General features: G+C 42.2%; 1 protein-coding gene across 3 annotated transcripts; it reads right to left on the minus strand.

Moving 5' to 3' along the window:
• Positions 1-292: 292 nt before the first annotated feature.
• Positions 293-27,843, minus strand: ltbp3 (latent transforming growth factor beta binding protein 3). Of its 3 annotated transcripts, none has more exons than XM_031869164.1 (29): positions 27,274-27,843; positions 15,212-15,478; positions 14,925-15,085; positions 14,723-14,828; positions 12,244-12,330; positions 11,948-12,064; positions 11,677-11,832; positions 10,987-11,094; positions 10,845-10,858; positions 10,703-10,769; positions 10,388-10,465; positions 9,658-9,786; positions 8,972-9,103; positions 8,745-8,873; positions 8,445-8,564; positions 7,695-7,817; positions 7,417-7,539; positions 7,101-7,220; positions 6,540-6,668; positions 6,080-6,250; positions 5,922-6,002; positions 5,557-5,685; positions 5,298-5,435; positions 5,032-5,172; positions 2,933-3,061; positions 1,286-1,447; positions 1,100-1,189; positions 857-985; positions 293-667 (listed from the first exon to the last, which is right to left on the minus strand). In XM_031869164.1, the coding sequence occupies exons 1-29, from the start codon at positions 27,509-27,511 to the stop codon at positions 516-518; spliced, it is 3,726 nt and encodes a 1,241-aa protein (XP_031725024.1). In that variant the 5' UTR covers positions 27,512-27,843; the 3' UTR covers positions 293-515. The 3 variants fall into 3 exon arrangements, with proteins under 3 accessions (XP_031725024.1, XP_031725023.1, XP_031725025.1); XM_031869163.1 differs by having other exon boundaries at positions 10,703-10,772; XM_031869165.1 differs by lacking the exon at positions 8,445-8,564 and having other exon boundaries at positions 10,703-10,772.

A 27,843-nucleotide genomic window follows, 5' to 3' on the forward strand; every position in this document is an offset into this window, starting at 1 on the left:
GGGAATGTAAAAGGTAATACGGTAATATGTAAAAGTTCTCATGTCATTCCTATTAAAGGTTAATATTGAAATGGGCTGAAGTAGACAAAAGGAATACCAGATACATCTTTGAAACAAATTTCCGTATTTACATGAGGTGGCTTGAGATCTAAGATTCAAATTGATGATAAGAGATCATTTCAACAGGGAGACCGATGAAAAAAAAAAATACAAAAAACCACAATTTAAACTTAAAAAACAGTTTAAAAAATAATAATTACAAAAATGTTTAACAAACAAACAAAAATATTCCTTGTCTGTATTGATTATTTCTTTAAATGTGAAATGAAATGAAAGAGGAGCAGACATCGACATGTTTTGTACATTTGATAAGATTTGGCTCCTGGTCTGGTCTTTCTGGGTTCACTGCCTACACGCGGTCCCACATTCGTACTGTGAGATAGACGTGTGTGTGTGTGTGTGTGTGTGTGTGTGTGTGTATTGCATATAGGGATAAACAGAGTGACACACGGAGGTTACCGAGTTCTGCGTCGGACACATGTGTTTGGCCTGCGTGTTGCCACAAAGCCGTGTTTGCAGAAGCACTTGTAGGAGCCAGTGGTGTTCACACAGCGAGCGTTCTTGCATGGACTGACACGAGCTCCTGGTTCTGCACACTCATCAATGTCTGAAAAACAAACAATCAATGAGTGTAAGCTGTTAAAAAGGAGATCAACAGTGCTAAATACAAATATTAGTCTGGCTATATGCCTCTATTAGCTACTGTGCATTCCTCAAAATGCATTAATTCATTATTTTTTTTAAAGTTAAAAAGGTTTTGGGATTATGTATTTTTGTAACAATAGCAAGTGCAAACCTATACAGCGGGTGCGTGAGTGGTCCAGCCTAAAGCCTGTGTTACATTCACACATGGTGCCCAGATAGGAGCGGACACAGCGGCCATTTGCACAGCTGCACTCATCTGAATCCTCCTCTGAACTGTCACCTTTTATAGACAAACAGGCAGGGCAGAGGTGGCGGAAAAAATAAGGATTAGTTGGTGACAAATAGTGTATCAGATATATGACTGCAAAATAACACAGAAAGTGTATAGCTTTACCTGGGTTGTAGTTGGCAAAAGCTGCCAGGAAATCCTGCTCCCCATCAGACTCAGTCTCCAGATGCATCTCACACAGACGACTGAACATCTCTGAAGAATTGAAATGTCTTTTTAGCTCAAAATAAAGAGAAAGCGGAAGTCGGCAGTCAAAGTTGAGCGGCCAGTCTGGTCTTCAAGTTTGCTCACCTGAGTTTCTAGGTGGACAGGTGTTACACTCGGGCCCCCAGCCACGACCGTAATGACAGCAGCACTCTGAGTAGGTCACCACCATGCCGTTCCTGGACTCGCTGCAGATCAAGCCCTCGTCAACTCGCAGGAAACACACATCCTTGTGGGCTGCAGTGCGATCTGGGATAAAAAAGGAGCACAAAAGAAGACCTGTTATACAGCACATAGGTTAAGAACAGGAAGCCTGTCTGTAAGCTATAAGATTTTTCCAAGTAAAACAGTGTTGTGCAAGTCAGTAGAAGATGTCATCAACACACAAAAATTGTGAGGCATATCAATTTGGAAGTATAAAGACTAAAAATATAATGTTGGGTCAATTCAGCTGGTGAAAAGCAAGAATTAAGCCTAAAAAATACACAGTATTTGGAAAATTAGTTTAGTGTTTGTGGCAATCTACTTATAGATGATGGATGTTTGTCACATGTAAGAATATCTCAACAAATCTAACATGTATTATGAGAACTAATTGAAATAAAAGTGAATTGGCACAAAATGTACTCATCCATTTATTCTCTAAACAAGCCCAGTATGGTTGGGTGCAACGAGGGTCAGGAGCCTATCCAAGCATGTATGAGCCAAAGTGCAGAGATTAGTTCGCCCCGTAATACATGAGGTGCCTGTATTGCCTACAGTAGCCACTTTTTCAGATAGCTATGTTATACAGCATATGTCTTATGTAAGAAATAGACCATAGCAAAAAATAAAAAAGCCTAACTAAACCTAGTATAAATTGCTTGCACAGTATGGAGATCTGGCCATGGCACATGGAAGCGAATACGCTTTAAACTCATTTGAAAAAACAATGTTATATCTACAAATGACACTGTAAAAATGATCACAAGCACTCATCAGTGAGGGTAAGATTAATGGCTGTGTGATTAAGTGGCTGCATGTGTTGCATTGATGATTAAGATATGCCGACAGTTAACTCTCATTAAACGAACAGTTAAAACATTAGGCCAACAGCTAATTGTTACAGCTCCTTGTGTATGGTTCAGTGTGCTTCCTTGTCTTCTGTAATTGTGGAGATAGAGTATAATAGTGTTCAAAGTCATTTTCTGGTCTGCAGGTTACAATGTGTCACACTTCAACAGTTCTGTAGCGTTTTTTTTACAGATGCTAAACCAGCCATATTAAAGACATTTATTACTCTGTGAAAATGGCAATTGAAAATATTACAGTACTGTGAATCACATATTTCACATGCAAAATGATCACTGGTGAGCTAAGACCATTATCCACTAAATAAGCAGTTTTTTAATGCTGACTCTGTGTTTACTCTACCAGAACAAATCATTCTTATCATCTATAACAGCACAGACACAAATTGTTTTTGGAAAAATAGACATGCAGAGAAAAAGCACACTGGACATTTGATATCTGTGTGCATGAATGCAAACATTCAATATATATTTAAATAACTACACAAAGTGGAATCTCTCCAAAGAATGGGAAACTATGAAGTTGTTAAGAGGGGAAACACAAAGCCAGTACAGGCCAAATTGGGAGGAATTGCAAAGAGCAACATGAGTGGCAGATGAGGAGGTAAGCCAAAACTCATTTGGATCGGTTATGCTCAGGTGAGCCGATGCTGGTTTTACCCACCGTCATAGACGCACTGTTTCAGCGCTGCACTGAAGGTGAGGGGAGGGTCGCAAAAACAGTGAAAGGAGCCGGGCGTGTTCTCACACCTCCCATTCTTACAGTACGAGGGGTCCTGGCACTCATTCACATCTGCAAAGGGCACCACAGACACTGGTTACAGTATGAACAACTGCTTGGGGCCAGCTCTTAGTCTGTAGGTGGTGGACACAATATTGGAAACATCAGTGCTACATCATGAAATTCGGTACAATAATCCTGCAATAAATACTCCCTTTATGAAGTCATCTTTAACTGGTGACAGTGAGATTGAATCATCTCCGATTCAATCTCAACGAAGACCGAGACAAAAACATTTTAAGACGCAGCATTCATTGCATTGATATTGTATTGGTTTGGATAACAATGTACAGTAGGTACGTTTATACCCCCCGTATGTCCCGTTTGCTTTCTGTTTACGTTTTCACCATAAATGTTGCATGCAATTCCTTATGACAAAATGAGCTTCGGCCATGCATAACACTGCAGTTGGTCTCTAATAAACATTCAACCACACTGCGACATCTGCAAAAAGGCTGCCGGTTAAAACAGGAAGCTTGGTTCCAGCAACACTTCAACCAAGGAATGTTTTATCTGCTAAGATGTTTGCAGGTGTTTTGAAGAGAAAATGATACCGACATGAATGCCAGTGTGTACTGGGATAATGGTGTAGAAATCTTGAATAAAACCAAATATGGTGTCACTAGACTGAAACCTGAAGATTGAGGGTCTAGTACGCATTTAGACAGCATGTTCAAAATCGACTGGGTTTTCCAACACTCTTAAAATCCCACCTGTTCTAAATCCCGGACAGTACCAGACAAGTAAGTCCCTAAGACTTGACAATTTGAAACAATTGATTAGATTGTGTTCACATCTATCACTTTTCAGGTTAGCCAACTGCTTTCTAAAATTAACAGGTTAATGGCAAATTGTAATGGTCGTAGTGGTTAACAGGGAGACCAGAGCCACCCGTACAAGAACTATCCTGGACTAACGGGTCAGATGAGGAATGTTAAGCAGCACCTTTTCTATGTTTGTGTCTCTTTCATTTCAGTCATAACTGAATACTAACAAAAGGAGGCTTTCCAGGTGCACACCTGTTGGAGTCCAGAGCCCACATGTTTGACCTAACAGCAAGAATGCAAAGACATCTCCACATGTTCGCCACATTTGCTGCAGACAACACTTTCCTTAAAATACCTCTGGCAACATGGTAATAGGATGGCCATCTGAAATGTGTCCTTCTTAGCCATTTAACACTCATTCCTCGCTGAATTTGCTTCTGCAAGGGAGCAATTTAACTGCATGTTCCCAAACTCTGGCCATGAGGAGGAAAAAGGGAACTTCAAGTACTCACTTGAGTTATATTAGATTATAGAATATGTAAGCCTTGATAAAGCCGTAGCTACTCTGTGGGATATTTTAACACTACTATTTCATTTCAGCACTTCTATATGTTTATTATAGCTAAAACAAATATGAGCACTGAGCTGCATAAACAAACAACACATCGCATGATAGTCTACAGTCTAAATGTATTTCTATCATCACATGTACACAATGTACATGGATGGATCTATGAATGGATATACATATCTTGTATGTTTATTTGTCTGATCACTATCTGTAACATAGTTCTTGATTTAAAATGCATGTTCTTAGTTGCTTTACTTCAGACAGTTATTTTATCATTTCGTGCAGTTTGGGTGGTCTAGCTAAAGATGGCTCTATCTATATTGTTTCTTCTGTCATCATTCTGCCTTTGCTGTACTGCATGAACTTTCACGGCTGTTCCTCTGTAATGTAAGTGATAAACACTAGAAAGCTTGATGCCTATTCTCGCCTCTGTTTAGTACAATGAAGCCAAATTCCTTCACCTTCTTTGGTCAACCTGGCACGGAAATCAGTTTTGTCTCACATACACTGCCTCCCACAGGCGCAGACAGCCAGCACTATGATTTCAATGTTTTGTTTTTTCCTGAATAAACTGCTGTTGCCCACCACCGCCTTTTTGCTCTTCATAACACCCCCGTCCCCAACTGCACAGGGTCTGCACTCACCAGCCTGCTCCTCAGGAGTCACACAACTGTTACGGTCGGTGGCCAGGGTCCAGGGCGGAGAGCAGATGCAGTAGTACGACCCTGGAGTGTCCACACAGTGGCCGTTCTTACAGTTGGCTGGGTCCTCACACTCATTCACATCTGTAGAACACAAAGGTTTACTCTAAGATTAAGCTAATTCCTCCAGTGGCTAGATAAATGGATAATAAGTTGTCATTAAGTTTGTTTTTTTGCGGTCATTGGGATATAACACTTTTTTTACTCACCTGCTACCGTTGCGATCACACACTTCTTCTTGTTGGAGTCTGGAGTCCAGGGCCGGTTACAGTTGCAGTAAAAGGACCCTTCGGTGTTGACGCAGCGACCATTATTGCACAGAGACTCGTCGTGGCATTCGTTCACATCTGACGGAGACAATGCAACCAAAAAGAGCAAAATGCATCTTTTATGAAGCATTTAAAAAATGATGTTTGTTTTTACAGCATTTTCTAGGTGCCATTTTATGGTGTGTATCTAAGCACTCACCAATGCACGCGAGAAGATTGCCGTCATAGTAGAAACCCTGTTGACAGTAGCACTCGTAGCCTGGCTGCGTGTTCTCACAGCGACCCTTCTTGCAGATTTCATCAGCAAACAAAGAACACTCGTCGATGTCTGCAGACAAGAAAGAAAAAGTCTCTTCTCAGGAACAGACTGGCGGTCTTTCCATAAAGTTGTTCAATGTAATGAGGACTGACAACTTATTTGGACAAGTACAAAGATATTTAACTCGGCTATATATATATTTTTTATTTTTAACACATCATTTCGGTGCAAATGCAGGAATATCTTATCACAGCGTGGCCCTGGTGTATGTGAATATAATGTGACCCATGTTGTGTAATATCTACCATGGTAGACAGGCAGGCTGTACAGGAGTCCTTCATCATAGTAGAGGCCTTGCCCATTTGGACACAGGAAGTGGAACTCGGCTGGGTGGAGAGAATCAGGCAGAGTTTAATAAAGAGTAGGATATACAGTAGTACACTGCACTGTATTGTAAATGTACCTGAATGGGAGACAGGACAGGGATAGATCTCACAGTGATCTCCCCATCCCACTCCAATGGAGCAGCAGCACTCCTGCTTGGTGACGTTGGTGGCCAGGACGCTGTCGCAGAACACGGTGTCATCGAGGTTCAAGTAGCATTCCTTCTTCTCATCCATCAGCATTCGGACTGCTGCAGGAGCAAACATGGTGGATCTTAGCAAACAGGTTTTGGTGTGACTGGACTGAACCTCAAATGGGTTCGACAAGCTGGCCTTTACTTTAATTTATGTTAAGTTTCTGACTGTATGATATATATGTTTTGGTAATGTATTACCAATAATTTTAATTGTTGTCTCAGATTGGTTTGAACTGATATGTTTTTGGTTTGGGACAGGCAGGGATCAAATGTTGAGGCCTGGTTTAAGGTTGGGGATAAATGTGGGTATACACTAAAGCAGAAGGAATCAGAGCAGGCTTACCCTCACAGCTGTGTTTGTCCTCTGAGAGGACAAAACCGTGATTGCAGTCACACACATACGAGCCTGGTCTGTTCTCACAAGAGCCGAAGGGCTGGCAGAGACTTCTGTCTGTGGCACATTCGTCTATGTCTGAAAGGAGAAATCACACATGCTTCTGATTGAGTATTTGTTTCAATCCAAACACCATCTGAATTGCAAGCAAATAGATTGTGTTCCTTCTTTTTAAAACAGCTTTGCTATTTATCTCAGAGTAAAGTAAGAAAACCTTTGTTCAGACATTTTAAATATCTGGACATGCAGTGTCCAGAGCATGTAAACTACTTTTTACCCACAATGCAAAAGCACCGCCTTGCGTGAGATGAGAGTCAGTGATGACACAAAATAATGATAATTCATAAGTTAAAGATATGGGTAGGAAGTACAGATACTGTAAATAACAAAACGAGTTACGCTGCAATTTAGCTTACCAACTCCTGCATATGAGTTAGTTACTAGTTAGTTACTAGCAACATGACAGACAGCAGTCTGTCTTCTTATAAAGGTCTGACCATAAAGACTGACCTTGGCATCTCCTGCCTCCGACCAGGGTGTAGCCCGTCTGGCAATCGCAGTGGTATGAGCCCATACTGTTGATGCAGCGGCCCCTCTGACAGTTTGATGGCCTCTCACACTCGTTGATATCTGAGGGGGAAAGAAACAAAAATAATGTTGGAATGTGAAGCTGAGCAGGATTAAGGAACTGGTCATACTCAGGGTAATTATATTTGGACAGACCAGTGCTGCTTAGTTATCAAGTTACCAAGTTTCAGGTGATAAATTATTGCATATTGTGAATTCCATGTGAACATTTTAAAATACATTGTTAAATAATTCATGCCTTCACAGTGGCTGCCTTCCTGTGTGCGCTGGTATCCCGGGTAGCACTGGCACTGGAAGGAGCCTTCTGTGTTGATGCAGTGGCCATAAGCACACAGCCTGATGTCCTCACACTCATCAATGTCTGTTTGGGAGAAGGAAATCCATGCGAAATACAACTTAATGACTACGAATTTGTCATTACACTTTCAGCACCAAACGGCCATTAAGTCACTCAGCTGCTTTATAAGAAACTTAATCCAGGTAATGTCACGTAAAGGTTATGTAAGCATTACTCACCACTGCAACCTTTGCTGTCTGAAGACGGGAGGAAGCCCTCGTTGCACAGACAGCGGTACGTACCAGGGAGGTTCTCACAGCGCCCGTTAGGACAGATGCCAGGCTTCTGACACTCATTAATGTCTGGAGAAACACGTGGGAGACATAAAAAAAGGTCAATTACAGCGATAAAATTACATGTTTGTAACAATGTTTTTATATTTGGACTCTTACTAAAATCAACTGCATATTTGGTTTTAACAAGGACTTATTACACACTATTTCCCCATCTTGAATCTATTCCATAATTTCCATGGTATTTTCCATAGTTTGGCTGATACTGGTACTAATATATTTTACATGATTGCAACACTACTACTTTATGTCTGGTTTATATCTGTGGTGTGTGGATTATTCAAACAAGCAACATGTGATGTGTAATATCTATCATGACATAACACTTTAAGGAATAGGGTTTTCCTTCTACAGTAGGTTAGAAGTTATTTCCCTCTAATAAAACACACTATTGGCTCAAGTAATGCCCAATACTGACAAGCTGACTGAATTATCCTGCTCTCTACTAATGAGCACATTTGGCTTCTTTGGGCATCTGCTGCTGAGTGAATGCAGGGGAATTGCTGGTCATTGTGATCCATTTTTTACAGAGATCAATATTTTGATCTGATGGCAAAACACCCTTCACTAAAGGAGCCGGTTAACTTTTTCTTGAACTTTTAGCCTGGTAATAATGCCCTCAATTTCTGCACTCACCAAAGCAGGTGCCGCTGCGGGCCTCGTGACCATGCAAGCAAGGAACACACTCGTATGAGCCTGGCGTGTTCTCACATTGCTCATTGGGACAAGTCTCGGGGTTCAAACACTCATTTACGTCTGGAATAATTGAGAAGAAGTGTCACATACCCATGTTTATGGAAAAGTATTCATCAACACAGACGCAGAGCACAGACACAGACATGTTATAGTGACATGACACACGGATAATTAGTGTTTTTTTAGTGGAGAGCCTGTGCACTAGTATCTATTCTGTTATAATAATCAGTGTCTTTGTACCTTCACAGGCTGGGTGACGGTGTGACTTGCTCCTAAAGCCGCTGTGACATTCACATTTATAAGAGCCGGGCAGGTTTACACACTGGCCTCCGACACCACAGATGTCGTACTTAGAGCACTCATCCACATCTGCAAAACAGAAAGGATATAGTCAATGTAGGATCTCATTACTTCGAGAAAAGAAAAACAAAAACATTTTAACATGGAAATCACAAAACCTAACTTACCTACGCACTTGAGTCTCCCATACTGCACCATGTGTTTATAGCCCTGGCGACAAATGCATTTGTAACCTCCTTCCATGTTGACGCAAAGGCCTCGGCCGTGGCCGCACGGTTCTGAGTCACATTCATTATTATCTGAACAACAGGAGAGAAGAACAACGACGACACAAGATGAAAACAGGGTTGAGTATTACAGACAGACAACAGAGGGTCATAGAGGACACGCTGCTCCGATTCCACAAAGTGTTTTCCACCAGCCCTCCTAACATCGTTTCTTAAGTGTCAACACAAATATATAAAAACATAACACTAGAATTGAAGTTTGTGCCAAATTTGAAGAAATTCCCTGCGTGCACGAGAATGGGTCGGACAGGAGCTAAACTGTTTTTGCAGGCGGACTTGTACTCAGTGAAGGGCCCCTGAATTTAATGCTGACTGTAAATAATAAATAATCTATGCATTAACATTGCGGACCAATAAGAGCTGCAATGATCTTTCTAGTTAGAATTTCACAGGTAAACGGACCTCTACGGTCGAGATACAAAAGGCATGATGAGGATCAGGTCTCAGTATTTTCAGGGGAATATCACCTGCCAGGGGGCACCCATGCATGAGAAACTTCAGGAGAAATTTCTTGTCGCTATCCATCACCACCTCCTCGAGCCACTGCCTCTAGCATTTGCTCTTACCCTCACAGATGTTCCTCTGCGGGTTGAGATGGTAGCCAGGGTGACAGTGACAGATGTGGCCGTTCAGGCTGTTCACACACTCTCCGTGACCACAAATGTTCCTGCTTAGCCGGCATTCATCTGTCTCTGCTTCAAGAAGGGAACAAAAGCATCATATACATATACATGCATACGTATATAGATACATAGATGTGTTTGTGTGTGTGTGTGTGTGTGTGGAGATATCAAACATCCCAAAGATATCAAACACTTCTTTAGGAATTTGTCTTTTTATGGAAGTGTCTCACATAACCTGCAGCATGAAATTAGGGCTGGACAATATGGAGAAAAATGAACACAAAATGTAGTTATGACTACACCTGCTTCCATAAAACACAGAGAGTGTGAACATAGCCTTAAGGCTGGTTCATGCTTCATGGTTGGATGCACACGACATGCAAAGTGTCCAAAACCGTCAGTTAAGCATTAAAGAAGCATGCATCTGACGAGATTTGAGACTCTATTTTTATCAACAGGGATTGCCTCAGGGTCTCAATAACTCTTTTGCATGCCGTCATAAATACATGCTATTTGTGAGTGATGGACCCAAAAGCTCACCACAATATCTTCTCTTACTGGGGAATGTGGAGAGCTGGGTTTTCCAGTTTGAGGTGCATGAAGCATGAACCAGCTTTTAAAGAAGTAAGGTTGAAGGAGAATAGATGTTTGAGTCAGTTTTGCAGGAACTCACGCAAAACTTTTGTCTGTGTTTCGAAGGGGTCATTGCCTGGGGTCATTCTGATGATTGTTGGAGGGGTGGGTTTAACAACTGAGGATCCAACAGAAGAGAGATGAAGCGGACAGATATGACATGTTGAACTTTAGTCCTGATGTTTTTGTCTTCACCACACATGGGGAACATTTCTCTACACGAGCCGTTGTTGCAGAAACCTTCCCCTCATTGTGACAGCCAAAGTACAGCAGCGAATACATTGTATCCTGCCATTTCAACATGTTCTATCACTGGAGTTATGGAGAATACATCTGGGGTTAGAGGTAAGTTTACCAGGCACACGAGGACTGCTGGTGATGGTGGGAGACTGTTGCACAGCAGTTGCGGTCTCTGAAGGCCTCTTCTGATAGAAAGAGATTTCACATCAGCAAAAATGTAAATTCATTGATCATTAAAAACAGAAACAATGTCTTACCGGCCACTTTGGTTCTGAAAGAAAAAGAGACAGCGAGGTATTACAACTGTGAATCGACATGATTCGTACAAAGCCCAGACAAGTAGAAATAATAGACTTGTTTAAGAACTGTGAGTGGTGCGAATCGTGTTCGAGGACTCACCCTCCTTGACAGGCTTGCGGGGGAAGATGATGGGAGGGAAGGCCACGGTCTCTCTTATATTTTGGAGGAAGTATCCTTTCCCAGCGGGGCAGATCTTATTGAAGGCCACTGAGTCACCACATGGAGAGAGGACAGGATTTTAGTGTTACATTATTTTACTTTTTTATCATTTTGCTAAATAGCTTTTTGCTGAATTGCTCTTTTGAAATTTGCAAGCAGCACTGATTACTTCCTGGAATCCAACACAACATAGAACCTCAGGTTGAATGCTTCCACCAACTTTACGAGTCATGAGATCACAGTGATCTTTGACAATCAATTCTAATCGGTTCATTCTTGAGACCAAGTGGACTTTTGTGCCAAATTTGCCTGAAACCATAACGCCTCTCGCCGTGGCTGTCACCGGCTAGATAAGCATAAAAATGTATGACATCCAATTACTTCCACTATTGTATTGTAATTGATGACAGTGTAGACAAACGCACTGTATTTTGAGAGCTGGAAACATATGTATTGCTCCAAACCTGTGGTGAAAGTATGAAGTTCTGTTGTAAGTTCTTCAGTAATTGTGTTCTTGTTTACGTGCAGATGCACAGCCAGATAATGTCCCACATATCATGAACAGCAACTCGCGTTTGTTGAAAAGTTTTCTCGGCCTGTAACTGCTCTTCTCTGTCTCCGTCCACTCACCTGTGCCCACCTGAGGACATCTTTCACAGCTGCGACCCCAGGCTTTGCCCACCGTGCAGCAGCACATCTCCTGGGTGATGTGGGTGGGCAGCGCATGCTCGCAGCCCCTGGCCTCGGACGCCATCAGGAAGCACTGAGCCTGCTCAGCTGGAGACTCTGACAAGAGGAGACACCGAGGTTTCATTTGGGAATCAGAATATGATGTAATTTAAGTGGTTATTCAGTGAAAGGCAGAGAATAGAGAAAAACCCCATAGAGGCCTCTAACTCACCAACACATCGATTCCTGTCCAACACCATTCCCGCCTTGCAGGAACATTTGAAGCTGCCCAATGTGTTCAGACAGTCTCCATTCTGACAGACGCCCTGCATGGAGCACTCGTTGATATCTACAAGGTCGGAAGTTTGCGTGTAAAAATGAAAAGGTTATTTTGATATACTGTAAAGGATGATATCTGTTCATAAAGTGATACCAAGGGGAAATGTAGCTCTAAAAAGTACATGAAAACTGAAACAACTCTCAAACTGAGCTCCGTACTTGTTAAAAGCCAAATCCTGTTTGTGTTACCTTGACAGTGAGTGCTGTTGAATCTTTTATAGCCTTGCGGACAGGTAGAGCCGTAGTCTTCCACAATGGTATGCTTGACTGATGCATCTGAGGGAGGAGAAGACACATTACAGCACAGAGCGAAAGGTGAGAAAAGCCTGAGGGAAATAGTGTTTCTGGAATGAGAAGTTGAAGTTGTAGCTGCGGGTGAATGAACAAACCAAAATAAAAATTGTAAAAGCGACTCAAATCACAATAGACCTCATGTATAAATGATTAGATGAGCAAATTTGTGCAAAAGGATTTTGCAACCTTAATAAAATCTCTTGTGACCCACATGTGGGTCGCGACCCAGTCTTTGTGAATCACTGCTCTAGTACTTTATATACTGTATGTAGACAATCCGATATGAGATGTCATAGAAAGCTGATATGGCAACTCTTCCTCGACTATATATATATATATATATACAGCACTGAGGCATATATGACACCTTAATTATTTTCAGTTAAACATTTCACTTTATATACTTTTCAAAACATTGTGTAATTGTAGAAACGGCTGACCATATGAAGAAGAGTTTACTTCTTAAGAGTTATTTGTTAATCACTTTTCTTTATCAAAAAACATATAGATAAAACATTAAGACAATAAAAAAAATAGTTTTAGTAGAAGTAGAATAGAAAAAAGATATTCATGCTTGTAAGTATTCAGCCTGTACAATATCTGGCTATGTTTAAGGTTGAACAATGTCAGGAAGCTTTACAGGATGTTTAGCTTATCTTTAAGCTCCCAGGTGGAGTTTTCCTGAATTAACTGCATTAGAGGTACAACCGACAATTTTTGTAACATTCTGCAGCAGACAATTCAATATCGCTCACTTTACACAGCCATTGGACCGGTGCACAGAGGTGTAAAAGTAAGCAAGGTTTGAACCTCTCTCTCTCAAGCACTTTGTTTAAATAGGTCACACGACTCCGTCAGTGTTCATGTGTACAACCGACCGTATCACAATGAAAGCCTTCGAGGAAACACTGTCCGAAAGAGTGAATGTTTATGCAATCCCCCATTTGTTGTTGCTAAAACTGACAAATTAACACACTGCATCTCCTTTCTTTAATCTATTTGCAAACAGATGTGTATAAATGCTAAGTTTTGGTTTCTGGCAAGAAAGTAAGTAAATATGTCACAGAATGGCAAACTATTTCTTTAATATGTGTATTAATATTAGTCTAAAAACATGTCAAAACAACAGCATACTAAGCTTCATTGCACGCAGTCACATTACAGAGGCAGACAAGCAAAAGTTTGACATTTTAAGAAGTACATTTGTTCACCTGCTGGCCGAGAATTAGGTGAGAACATCTCCTCCAACTCTCCGCCCAGAAGAAGCACGTTTCCCAAAATGTCAAACTACTCCTTTAACATTTTGGCCCGATTTTATGATTGGACAAACTAAGCTTTTCTTTCTTTGCCTTTCTTGTTCTTTTCCAATGACGTTTTTTACAAGGTCTTTGATGAAGTGTACAAAATAGAAAAGTCTTTCATGAGGTTTAAACTAACAAAGCACTATTCTAGTTCTCATTCTTACCCTCAAAGAGCCGTGAACCTCTAACACAGAAGAATGTTCCTCTTTCCATGAGGGGGTAAAAACATGTTGGCAATTTTATTAGAGCGCTGTGGGATGACTGCACTCGCTAAAAACATTTTGAAAGCACAATGAAAAGAGGGGAAAGATCACATCTCACTTTTGCCATGATCTTCCTTAAAAAAGAAAAATACGATGAGATTATAAATGGATGTGAGAGTAACAAAACAGACAGCACTCCGGGCAGCAATCCAGTTGTCTAAAGACTAACCAGACGCACAGTATCAGGTTTTGTCAAAGGCCGCATTGTCTGAGTCAGATCTGAGAAACGGAATAATAGCGGAGTGGAAAAACGTGAGTAGCCAAGATTTTCTTGAAATTCAATCTCCAGCAATGTGATGACAGTCCTGCACTAGGCAGGCCCATAGGAACATGCTTAAGCAGAGGGCTATTTTCCACATTCTCTTTTTCTGCCTCACTGTCTGTGTAGTAATTCCCGTCATTTCATCCGTTTTCTCCTTCCCAACCGTTCACACACTCCCTACCCCACCTCACCACTAACTTTCATGCACCTATTGAAACACATTTTTTAATAGAGGTATGAAGTGATTGTTTTAATCCAGAGCCATAATTTCATAAAATGGGAGGGATAAATTGCAGGCAATGCTTGACATTTTTGGCTCAATAAACAATAATTTATTCCCTGGAACACACAAGATGTAGATCGAATAAAAATCTAACAAGAAGTGCTTAAGGAAAAAAAAATCACATCTGAATAAAAAACTAGATTAAAGAGTAAACAACTAGAGGATGGCATCTACAACGCTGGCAAAAGTGAATCAGAGCAGCTTGCAAATGAAGTAGGATGAGTATTATAAGCAGAGGAGATATATGAAGCACACTGCAACTCACTTGGTAGTTTGGGGCACTGATAACACTTGTTTTGTCCCCATGAATTCCCCACACTGCCGCAGCAATCCTCCTGATTGGTCAGAACAGGAAGCGGGGTGCTGTTGCACTAAAGCAAGACGTGATAGAGAAATGTTATCAGTGCAGATGACAAAACAAAAGCTTTCAGGGTTGTCCATCACTGCAGCGTTGTGCCTAAACTCACAGCTTGCTTGGGCGTGGTCTCCTGGAAGCAGCGCCCCTTTGGTTTGTGTCTGGGGATCGGGCGTGGCCCCATCTTGTAAGGAGGCTTGACATCCGATTGGTCGAGCGGTTGAATGACTACAGAGGTGTCTGGCGTGTGGTGAACACGTACATTAAACTGTACTGAAAATAGAGACAAGAAGAACATCAGAGGAACAAAATCCATCACAAATGTATATTTACCACATCAATCAAAACCAACCGACAGATGCTAAAGTGCTGGCATTAGCTGCAGTGAATTATAGATACCTTCAGATGAGTGTGACATAGGTAAGGTGAGAACAGAGTGTGTTTGCGTCAACTGAGTTCGCCCTATGCTTAATAGCTCCACTAGTTTCTGGCCTTCTGGCTTCAAAGACATGGGGTAGACAGGCTGCTTGTTGCCTCGCGCTGCCTGAGCTTGCTGCGTCTGGTGGAGTGGAAACTGGCAGAGCCGACCGGTGAAGCCAGGCGGGCACAGGCAGTGCTTCCTCGAGCTGCATACTCCTCCATTCATACACGTCAGGGGACACACAACTGCAGAGAGGGGGACAAGGGGTAGAGTTGTCACACCGAGACAGGCAGAGGGTCAACAGTTCATAGCTATGAATCACATGAGATGACAGGAAGATTAAAAAAAAAATGTACACACATGAGCAACATAAGTAATAAAACAAAAAGGAGTCTCATCAAACTGGACTTTTGGATCCATTCACCTCAGAGACAGACTGAGCCTGAAGAATTAGTGTTATATCACATAAATACGGCAGACAGACAGAAAAGTTTGTGGCCTGAGCAGGGCCACGTGAAATATTCACTTTGAGCTGCACCACTGTAAAAGTCACATCAGCTTGACGGACTCACGGGTCCCTCCAGCCAGGCAGCAGCAGCGTCTGAGCAGGAAAGCAGGTAAAGTCATTGATCTGCTCAACAGCTTTATTCCAACATATGGGAGAGATCTTGAAATCTGTGAGAACGCTTCTGGCTGCAGAGAGATTCATGGCATATACAGTATTCACTGTGGTTTTATTAGGTCTCCCGTTGTGTTTATGTTCAGTCCAGTCGTTTTTTGAAATTCCCACAATAGAACAATCTGAGGAAAGAGAGAAAGAGCAGGACTGTGCCGAAAACTGCAAGGAAATGATGAATCCAGGGAAAGATGTGAGAGAAAACTTAAGCAATGCTAATAGTTGTACTACTATGACCACTAATGAAGTAATAGTAGTGAAAGTTCAGTCAGGAAGGCCATGTCATCACAGCACTCCTTACACACGTGAGCCAATCCTCCCTGAGTTGCCTTACTTTGAATGCATGTTTAAGTGTGTTGAAGTATATTTTTCCACAAAAACGTTTTTTTGTCATTCAAATCAAAGCAGCCAAAATTATAATCTTAAAACACAGCCATACTATATCTCAGTAAATCAATAAATACCAGAGGGATTTTAAAATAATGAATCGATTACTACTGTGGTTATCCCTCAATATAATGCATCACAGACCGACCTGGCCAAATATTTTCTGTGTAGTTTACTGACATGATTTGATGAAGACTGTTGACCTGAGGAGAGGAGAGGAGAGGAGACAAGAGATGAGAGGAGACGAAAAGAGAAGAAACGAGCGAAGACGAGATGAGAGGAAAGGAGACAAGAGAAGAAGAGAGGAGATGTGGCGATAGGAGAGGAGACAAGAAAAGACGAGAGAAGAGGAAACAAAAGGTGGCGAGAGGAGAAGAGAGGAGACAAGGAGACGAGAGGAGACGAGAGGAGAAAGGAGGAGAGGTAACGAGAAGAGACGACAGGAGAGGCCTCTTTCTGCTGCCGAGCCAAGTGTGCACACATGGAAGATATTATATGTGAACTGCCAGGGAGTCTGGGCTGTGGCGTAATTGGGGGACTAGATCACTTTAAACACAGCAGGGACATCCTCACAAAGTGAAAGTCTGGCAGAAAAATGAAAGGACCTCAATGAAACACCGCACTAGTGCGGTGTTTCATTGAGGTCCTTTCATGGTAACATTTTTAAATCTGAAGCAAGATGGATACTTCAGAAGCAGCCTTCTACTACCTAACACCATGTGACAGTGGTCTGTAACTACTATGACTTAGAGCAGGCAGCAACATGCAGAATAGAGCTGGAAGGCTCAGGCATGGCAGAAAAAAGAAAGTGAGCAGCTCAGACAGAAGACAGAAAACTCTACTTCAGAGCTCCAGTTTCCATGGCTCAGATTTCTTCTCAGTTCTGGATTTAGAATGAGAGGAAACTGGGAAAGATACGGGGGTTGAAAATTAGGATTGCAGACACAGAAAGTCAGGAAAAGGACCTCTTTCCAAACGTGATTACACAATCTAAACTCACAGAGACTTGGAGAGACGACATATCGTAGGGAAAGTCTGGGCCGAGGTTGGGAAGGTGTCTGAATGAGACTCTGATAGCAGTCAGGGTATCACAAACAAAACACAAAAGAAGGGGAATCGTATTCCACATTTTGGCTATAACATCTTGGATGAGGGCCTTGAGAAGGAGAACCGGTTGCGAAATGAAGCCAGTGTGATGACATGCGATACGAAGTGCAAAGTACAATACACAGCTGCCAGCACACGCCTTTCTACAATCCTGACAGATACTGATTCCGATACCTCAAATCAGGATATGCGAGCACTGATCTGATACCCTTGCTCTCTTTTTTCCAAATTTAAAATCGGTACATCTTATGTGGAATGAACCTGAATCAGCTTAATGTAACGTGAGGCTCATAGCTGTCATTTATGTGTCTGGACAGTTCCACCGTGAATAACTGTTTCATCCTTTTCAAGTGTCTACAGAAAACACATGCATACGTAAATTACATTATTTGTGTAGTCTTGATATGAAGGATAGTTCAGTTTTAGGGGTAATTGATATTGGAAGGAGGTTTTTGTCTGAGTGTGCAACAGTGAAATATGTCCACAGGATTAATATTTGTAAATAAACTTCTGTAGTTGTGCAAAGTGAGATGGCGGCTCTAACTAAACTACACAATGTAACATTATTTATAAAGTCTCTATTTTCACTATAAACCCAGAATTGAATTATCAAATATTCCCTCACTGTTCAGGCAAGCTGCTTCACAGACATGCAGTAATTCAATAAGCTAAGCTAGTTGTTTTTTTCTTTTATATAACATGTTACTTGTTGCCAACACACAGCCATAATAGTACAGAAAATAAAGAAATCTCCCTAAACTCCAACAGATTGTATTACTACTGCACTTCATGCCTGAATAAATCTCATTATTGGAAACTGTTCAAATGAGCTGTCTCGTGTCTCCAGGAGGACTGAATTATTTGTATGTTATAATAACATACGGTGGCTGTTCTCCTTCACATCTGCCTCCTTCATTTAAACTCCAGCCATACAGGCGATGCACTGGCTGATGATTTCTGCAGACCTCACATGTGAATGGGTGTGTTCGTCCGTGCGTGTGAGAGCTAATAAGTGGAGGGGTGTACTGTCTCCTGGAGAGCCGCTGCGGTCGGGTGACTGCACCACATTACATACCGAAAAAGAGCACTAGAACGCTTTAAAGCTGAGATCATAGTAAGGATTTTACTTTCCAGCGGACTTTCCCTTTAAATCATCACCTCGGAGTTCGGGAGTAGCGGGATTTATGATCCTAAATCGCTGATCGACTCTCCTCGTCAGTTGGCTGAGCGTCCCAGACGCAGCCGCCCCTGCTGTTTTGAGCCACGCCTTTGTCATTATGGATCTAACGCATTCCTCAGACTAGAGGTGGTGTGTTATTAAAAATAAGAGTTATTTGTTCCGAATGATTGCGAGGCATGAACAGGCCGATTGGTTATGAGTTATGTTATCTTGAACCTTATTTTCCACACGTCAAAGAAAATGGAGGAAACAGGATCCCATTCAAAGATGACTCATCTTGTATGGAATTTAGATCAGCACAAAGTAGTGGTTCAATAACTGTAACTTAAGGGTTTGAATGAAGACACACTGTACAGCTATTAAATGTATTTTACCATGTATGGATTCAGTCAGCATAAGAGAACATTCAAAGTTGACTTTGTCCTTTAAGGCTCTCTGAAACCTAATGTAATATTGAATGTCAGCTTGCAGGTACGTTCCAACACAGCCACGAAGCGTATCATTTTCCCATGCAGCACTCACTCCAAGTAGAAGAGAGAACTAAAGTGAAAAACGAGACAAAAAGAGGGGGGGGGGGGGGTGGAAGACTTTGTCTTCGAGCTCTTCTCGTTGGAGTATTTCATGTGACATACGAGTGGGAGCTCCTTCTTCATAATGTCTTGAGTCACTCCGTGAGGAGAAAGACAGATCTCCTCACAGCATGACATCGCAGAGGGGAGATGTCTTTGTCATATACTGTATGTCATATATCTGGGAAAGGGATGGAATGACGCAAAAAAACAGGCCGAGATGTTAAATTCAGAGAATACAAAATAACGTGATGTTTCAGTGGGATTATTGTTATTCCCAGACACTACTTCTTTCCTTTAAAGAAAAACATACTGTGCATTCCTCAACTGCTAAGTAAGCAAGCCTAGTAGACCAAAAACACACCATGTACGTCCATGAAAACATATTAAGACAGACTGGCACACACATTTTTCATATTTTTACCAAATTATGGGTAATGACTGGTAGAGGAAAAATTATAGTAGTCTGCACAGGTATGTACTGTATATGTGTGAAATGACAAATAGTAAAGAAATAAAGAGACAAAGAGATTAAAGGGTGCCCTCTGAGTGCCCTGTGACCACCCACCCACTCTCTCCTGTCTGTCTGGAGATGACGCATCTTCAGCCCCCTCCCTCCACGGCGTCCTTTCAGCCGCAGCCGCACCCTCCCAGCACAAAAACAACAAATTACAGCCCCACAAACCACAGCTCAAAAGTTCCCCAGCTCACTGAACTGAAAGCTACTGCAGACATCGTCTCTCACAGATGTTGCAAAAGGCCTGATCTGTCCCTTTCTTTGAACAGTCATATTCTGGTGGAATGAAAATAGCCAGTCTGCAAGAATCAGACACCCAAAATCTGTGATGATGCTCATTGAGTCACTTTCACAATGATTCAATACCAGTCTGAATCAACCCCCAATGAGTTGCCAACAACTTTTTGTCAAAATGCGTTGGTCACGTCAGCTGACATCGATACCACAATGAGCCCTGTTTCCACTGGTGGAGTTTTGTTAGTTTTGTAATGTAACTATGATGTATGATGCGGACTTCTAAAACACGTCACATAACAACTCACGTTGAAGTGTAAACAAACTCTCACACATGTTTCCAGTCCTTTTGCTGTGCTAAGCTTAATATTTCCAGATCGGAGAATAGCAACAATCTTCTCAGCATGAAAATAAACAAGCGTATTTTCCAAAATGTTCAAAGTATTTATTTGAAGTTGCTTCAAGTAATCTATTGACCAACTAGGGGACACCAAGGAAACAAAGCCCTGATATTACTACCAGCTTGTCAAACTGTTATGGCTACATTATTGAAGAGCATTGCACATACACAACAGACTCAGCGTACATGGGCATCTAGTTTTTTGGCTTAAGCCAAATATCCACTCAGCTTCTATTTGGTTTTCACCAACAATATCTGCATCTTAAGTTGGCTCGTAGCTCGAATGTTTCAACATCCATTTTTGGGTTTCAGCCCGCTGCCTCTTTTTGCTGGCCTTGTAACGTAAACCCAACTTTTCTGAGTGCGTTTGCTTAAAATTGGCTGCCTATGTTGTGATATTACGGGGTATGAGAGCAGTGAGGCTCAACCACAATGTCAATGTCCAGCCTGGAAAACCAAAACAATGAGAAGCTAAAGCTGCATACCAAACAACAACAAGGACCAAAACAACAAATGGATCATAACAATGACCTGTGCGCCAGAAGGAAAAAGAAGAGAAGGACCAAAGGTGAGAATGCTCTGTGAAGTAGCCCTATGAGGGACCCTTTTACATTACACACTTTTGATGAAATATCATTGTCAAAAGCTTAATTGAATCTAGGTTTACAAAGTATTTCCATGAGTATTCCCTCGATATAGTATATTGCTACTATCCAACGCCACCTTTTATGACCTGAGAGAACCGTGACTAAACAACATTGGGTGCAATAAAGCGGTAAGCTGGAGCCCCTGTTTCAAAAGAGAGTGGCTATCACCAAATGACGTCCGTCCCTTTACCATCAGCTCAAAAGCAGGAAACCACATCCCCAAATACGCCTACCATCGACTGGCCCTGTGAGACCACATACCACACCGAGTGAGAAAGAGCGACGCACGATGTGGGTCAGACTCCTGCAGCTGAGCCAGACGTTGGGAGTAAATGACATAATCACTGCCTTTAGAAACAAACACAACCCTGCGTAGGCATTCCTCCTCCCCCTGCACAACTCTCTGCCCTCTGACGACTCCCAGCAACTCTGAGCGGCCTCTATCCAAACAATGGTGCTGCCCTTTGCCAGTGTCGACCATTGTCACCAAAGCTATTCGTTTACCTCTCACAGTACGCCTAAAACTACAGTTTGTTGACCTCAACAGAAACAGGAGGACGAGCAAACTCCTGAGAAATGGAAGCAGCCATCAATCGGGAAGATCCGATCCGAGTAAGGAGGTCTGCAATTATCCAAATGTAAATCAAACTCTGCTTTGCACAATGTGATTTTCACATGTCATGGAAATACGCAACGTGGTTTCTGTAGCTCTTGGGTGGGCACGAGTCCAGCGTTACCCCGTCACTCCCCTCTGGCAGAGATGTTGCTGGAAAGAGAGCCAGAGATCAAGACGGGATCTTGGCACATGTAGGGATGATGTCATACATATAATGACCGTCTAAAGACCAGAGAACAGGCAGGTAGAGGAGTGCTGACAGTGCTCTGCTGAGATTATGTCAGATACCTGCCCTGCGGGGATACTCAGCATTCAGCACTGGAGCGCGTGGCAGGTAATGTCTGTAGGCTGCACAGTCTCAGGCCGTGTTATTCTGTTTACCCTGGCTAATCGCTTCGACTACAGGGTCCTGCACGATGTGGGTGCAGTCCGTAGCGCTCGCATTCCTCTGAGCGGCTTTAAATAACTGCTCCGTTTCTCCCCCCTCGCTAAGCAAATGGGAGGAGAGTGTCAAAGATGGCAAAGAAGGCTGTTTGTTTGAGCGGGGTTTAGTACACTGCTCTTGAGCACCAAATACACTTCGGCACACACACACACACGCAAATATACACACTGTTCCCTTGTGACGTTAGAAAAACATCTAATTGCTGCTTTGTTTTCAGAACTTCCTTTGCTGCAATTTGTTTTTTCAACCTGCCCAGCAGAATTGCCTTTTTTTTTTTCTTTTTTTTTACAAAAAGTGATGACATGGAGGAGTCTGATTTCACAGGAAACTCCTGCTCAGATCACGTGGATTCTTCTCTGAATGAGGGTTGTGGTGAGACTGCAGATTTAACCCTTTTAACAACATCTATATCGGGTTTTTATGGTTTTACTTGTAGACTCTCCTGTAAATAGTACCTGGATTACTGGCAGTTCTTTTTGAAAATGACCAAAAATACAAGTCTAATCTATGAAAAATTACATTTTCATATTCATGTAACCTTTCAAAGCATTCACAGTCTGTCTGCATGGTGATAGTGTCCCGCTTGCGAAACAGTGCTAAAAGGTTAATGAGAATGGCACACCCTAAATAACCTCATGTGTTAATTCCCCAACATGCACAAATAGACAGAGAGAGGTGACAGAATGTGCATCCAATGAATATTAAAAACGCACCCTTGTAAAGCGATAATGATCATGCTTACAAATTCACATGATCAATGTGATATCATCGACAGGAAGAGCCGTTCAGAGTTATCTTATAAATGTGCATGAGCCTCCCACACAAATATGTGTGTTGAAGAGGCGGTGAGCACAGGAGCCATGCCCAGCTCCGCCTCCGCATTCAATCCAACCTGTGGCAAAAATACGGAGTGCTGCAGGTTTTCGGTTGCCTGTGTTAGACCGCCTTCTCCGGAGTCTGGCAGGAGAGAAAGGAGAGTGTGTGGGGAAGAGCAGAGGGCTTTGAAAAGTAAAATAAACTCACCTCCTAAATAGAGAGAAAGCAGAACCGGCTGTGTCTACTGTGTTTGTCCGACTTGTCTTCATTTTCAGGCTCCCATGGACCTCTGACCCATGCCAAGAGAAAACCCAAACAAACCACAGTGCTACTACTGTCACTTTACTCTAAATTAAGAACCACATGGGAAATCCTGAAATAGCCATATGCACTTCTCATGATGCCCATTTTAGGGGAGAGAAGCCAAGACAGGGGTATGATAAGAGCCCTTCTTCCTGTGCAACATGAGGCCCTGCGCTTTTGGTTATTCCAGAAAAAGAGAATCTAGAGTAGCCTGGAAGTCTGGAGCCCTGATAAAGAGGAGATGCTGCCGAGATCCAGAAGAGAGACGAGACTCAGAGTGCTGTCTGGGAGCCGAGCAGCTGCTGTCAGTAGGGCTGATAGATGGGATGCCTCTGTGCAAGCAACGCTAGAGACAAATTTAGACTAAAACACACAACCGAGGCATGCGGTCAAATACAGATTTTTTTTTTTTGTGACCACCTTATTTTGAAAGGATATCTTTGAAATATAAGTCTTCCTTTCACAAGTGGACAGAAGTGTGAGAGAGATGCACATACATACACAACACCACCTAGTCTCCAAGGAGAAGAAGGAAAGCACCCTGTTACCTTCTCTACTCCACCCAATCCTGCAACTTACATGAAGCTTTCAAGTGCTGAGAATAGAAAAAGTTGGCCGATGGACATTTTGACAAACACATGGAGATATTTATAAAGACATCTGTTGATAAACAGGTTAAGCTTCCATAGAGGACAAAGATTCATTTAAGTTGTTGATAATTTTGTGATTTACAAATGTCACACATGCCTCAACATGCACTCGTTCTTTTTTTACTGACATCAACAATAACGATGCCCGCACCGCCGCGCACCCTGATGGTGACTTGCATACAGTAGATATGATGTGGAATCCAAGAATAAGGCACATCAGGCTGTAAACGCCAACTTTTCTCTGCCTGCCAACATGCCTGGAAGGCTTTCAAGTTTCCATGCTTTCATCAGTTTTAGGATGTGTACAGTGAAATATGGATCCATTCATGTGACTTCTCTGCAAACATATGACCGGAGCGTATCTGGCATATTATATCTTCACTGCTGTGATGTTTTTTTAGATTAAATACATTGAGTAAGTGTTGACTTGGTAATGAGAAAGTATATGATGTATACTAGAGCTCAGAGGAACATGTGTGAAATAATGATTACATAGATGGTACACTATGCTGTACACTGTATATTAAATAGACCAATACTCTAACTGCTAATAACTTGAACTGCTGCTTACTTGACCAGAAGAGATATTCTATCATCTCTGACTGTCTGTGTGTAAGTTCTCTCGCATAGAGCATAAAGTGCCAACGATTTCTCCTCATGTACAGCATGTTTTTTGGCTACAGAAATGTCCTGCTTTGGGTGCATCTCACAGCTCTGAGGCAGTTGTTTTCAGCAATAATGTCCTGAGGGGGACATGAGTGTCTGTAGAATATATTTCATGACAATCCATCCAAAAGTTAAGGAAATATTTTACTCAAAACCACAACTGTCAACCTCACGGTGGAGCTAGATCAAAAAGTCAGGGGATCGCCAAAGACATTAAGATCCATCCTCTGAGTATCATGAATGTCTGCACCAAACATCACAGGAATCCAACAGTTGTTGAGTTTCAGTCTGGATCAAAGAGTTGGACTGACCGACTGACCGACTGACCTACAGACAGACATTTACCATCCGTAGAGATGCATGGCTAACAACATCAAACATTAAATCTGGGGTTTGCTTGCTTTTCGCGGTTGCATATCACCGTAAATAGAACGATGTCAACAACTCCTTGGATGCACAAACCTCTGCCAACACTGTGCACAGCCTGCCTGTCCAAATCAAATTGAAAAGGTTTACTCAGATTGGGCCCTTGCTGTGCTGACGTCACAACAGCTCAAATATGGAAAAGTCTTCATATTGTTGCTGCTACAGCCAAAGCCGTTTTAACACGGGAGAGAGAAATTTCCACTTGTCCACACCACATTCCAGCCCTCACACTGAAAAACACACGTCTTCTCTCCAAGCTGAACCCTATATCCCCTGCTGCAAAAACTCACGCGCTCTCGTGCACAGATCTTTTCAGGATACTTTGCCTGTGAAACCCAGGGAGGCAGGTGACATGTCGAGCTGCACTATCCAGACCAAATGTGAAGCAGCGTTAGGTATCCCAGGAATCTAAATATGTCTCTCTTGAAATATTTGACACAGAGGCTCCGAAACGTGACGCACCACAAAAGAAATTGGGGGAGAAGAGGGAGGACCGGTAGCCGAGGCCAACTCTCCGACTCCACACAGCACTGCATGGTGTCAAGGAGGAAGAAAACTGTCAAGGCGCGACAAGAAGGATTCACTTGACCTCGATTAAATCCAGCCTGCTTACTTTCACATGGGCACACCGATGAAAGCAGCTGGAAAGGCGACATCTGTATGACCAACTACAACCTCCCTGTACTGCGAAACTGTGTTTTGATGAATATACGGCCATTTTTCATTCAGTACTACTGCATCTTAGATGCTCCTTTAAAATCCAAACGTGTGTAAGCATTCAGAGTGGTTAACACAGGACAAATTGAGAACAAGGTTTTTGAATAACTATGTTTTATTTCTTGCAAAACAGAGGAGAAAAGAATATGGCTCTGGTGCCAATGTGATGTTGACAGAAATAAGAAGCTGTTGCACCACAGCATGCTGACTCTGACGTACAGCTGTTATCTATAATTTGTTACTTTTAGGCTTGTGCTACAGCTTAACATGGGGTTGCAAATACATTTTGGTGAAAGGGGATAAAGTGACTAATAATTTCAATCTGTTTATACAAAGAGAGAAATGTCCACCACAGGTATTTCACTGAGAAGTTAAAGCTCTTTTCTTTTCTTTTTTTTTTTAAATCACAGCAGAACTACTCAGCCGATTAACTAATGTGTACTTTTCTTGTTTAGCATCTTATTCCCACTACACCACGTGAGAAGGAGAAATGAGGAGCAGTGAATTGCAGTTCTGGGCCGTACACTGACGTAGACTGCGAGGCTCCACGTCTCACCACAGCTGATCTGATACAGCGCAGAAAGGATCCACTCATGCCAACCAGACACTGGAGTACAGATCTTAGGAGAACATATATATGCTATGTAATGAGCCATGCCTCAGTCGTTAAAGCGTAGTATGGGAACGTTTTACAGCGATGCAGTGGAGGGTAAACCCAGCTCACCTCGTCTTAGCCACCTATTTATTTGCGGAGCAGAGTTTATACTCATCTTAATGACATGTGTTCATGGTGGATATGAGTAGCTGGTGTCAAATAGATGTAAGATGAAGATAGAACCTTTTGAGGGAATAAAGGCCTGAATGAATCAGTTATACTTGTCATGTGCTGTACTCAAGTACCATCTTATGATACAGTATTTGTACTCTATTTGATTATTTTGATTTTAGAGGACTTTTTATTTCAATCCACTACACTAAGGAGGTACAGTTGGCACTTTTTACCTCTACTGGTCTGAAGTTAATTTGCAAGTAAAGGTTTTATATAGGCTATGAAACATAAGATCATTTAATATGATCCATTGTTACAGATTTAAGTACCTATTAAGATGTTATTCTAAGCAACACCAACCAAAACTCTCTCAACAATTGAATACTTCAGACTGAAATAGGTCAATGTGCATTGTGAGTACTTTCACTTTTGATACTTGTGTTTTTCTGCTAATAATGCTTTATTTCTTTACTGAAGTAAGAATTTGATTGCAGGACTTTTCACTGTAATGGAGCGTAAATGTGCACGTTTACTTAATCAAGTGATTTTAATGCTTTTTCCACCACTGCCTTGTAATAACATTGGGCAATACACACTAGGCCCATTTTAAGCATTTTATGGAGTTCCATGGAAGTAATTTGGGCCTTTTATTGCCTAAATTGCCGATTCAAAGCAGTTATTCTCCCTGAATAATGTCTGAAATACTAGTTGTAGTGATAGTGTTACAGTCTAATTATCTATATAACATTTACAGATACATTAATAAATTTTAAAAAACTCCATTTATGAGCAACAGGCCTCCCTCACCCCTCCAAAAGGGAGAAACTATAAACCCAGAGGTCAGAGCAGCGCTATTAGTTAATCGCAGCGGCCTAATTATATCCCCTCATAAATAAACAGCATTGTTCCACTCACCGACCCTGAAGCCCTGTCCGATGAGCGTGTCGGCCGCCTGCCCGTTCTCTGCGATCAGCGTGGTGTTGTTGCCCTGCTCGCAGGTATCCTGACACTGTCCCTTCAGGCAGATCCGCTTGCAGATGAGAGGAGCGATGACTACCTTGAAGCGCTCCCGTGTGGAGGAGCGCTCCGTGCACCACACCAGCCTGTGGACGCTCAGCCAGATGACAAGCAGATGGGAGATCAGAATGGGCATCCTGGCATCCTTCGCTGCCCTCCACAGAGGCCCGGGGACATTAAATCACAAGCTGAGGGGTTCAGCTCCAGCTCAAACGCGCGTGCTTTGTTAACCTGAGGAAGATTTTTTGACGTCTCGTGCGTTGGAGGAAGAAAAAAAAAGAAAAAGAAAAGCGCGTCCTCCCTCCTGTTTTCTCCTTAAGGAAAACAAAATTAAATTACTTCCCTTGCGTAACCAAGTGATCCGTGAGGAAAACAGACACGTTTGACATCTTTAAGAAGTTTATTGTTGCCCTCGTTGCTGTTTTCCAAAAGTTTCCCGTCGCTTTTGTCGCTCTTCCTCCTTCTCGC

Source organism: Anarrhichthys ocellatus, unplaced genomic scaffold, assembly GCF_004355925.1.
Source record: "Anarrhichthys ocellatus isolate YVR2014 unplaced genomic scaffold, GSC_Weel_1.0 scaffold46, whole genome shotgun sequence".
Lineage (NCBI taxonomy): Eukaryota > Metazoa > Chordata > Actinopteri > Perciformes > Anarhichadidae > Anarrhichthys > Anarrhichthys ocellatus.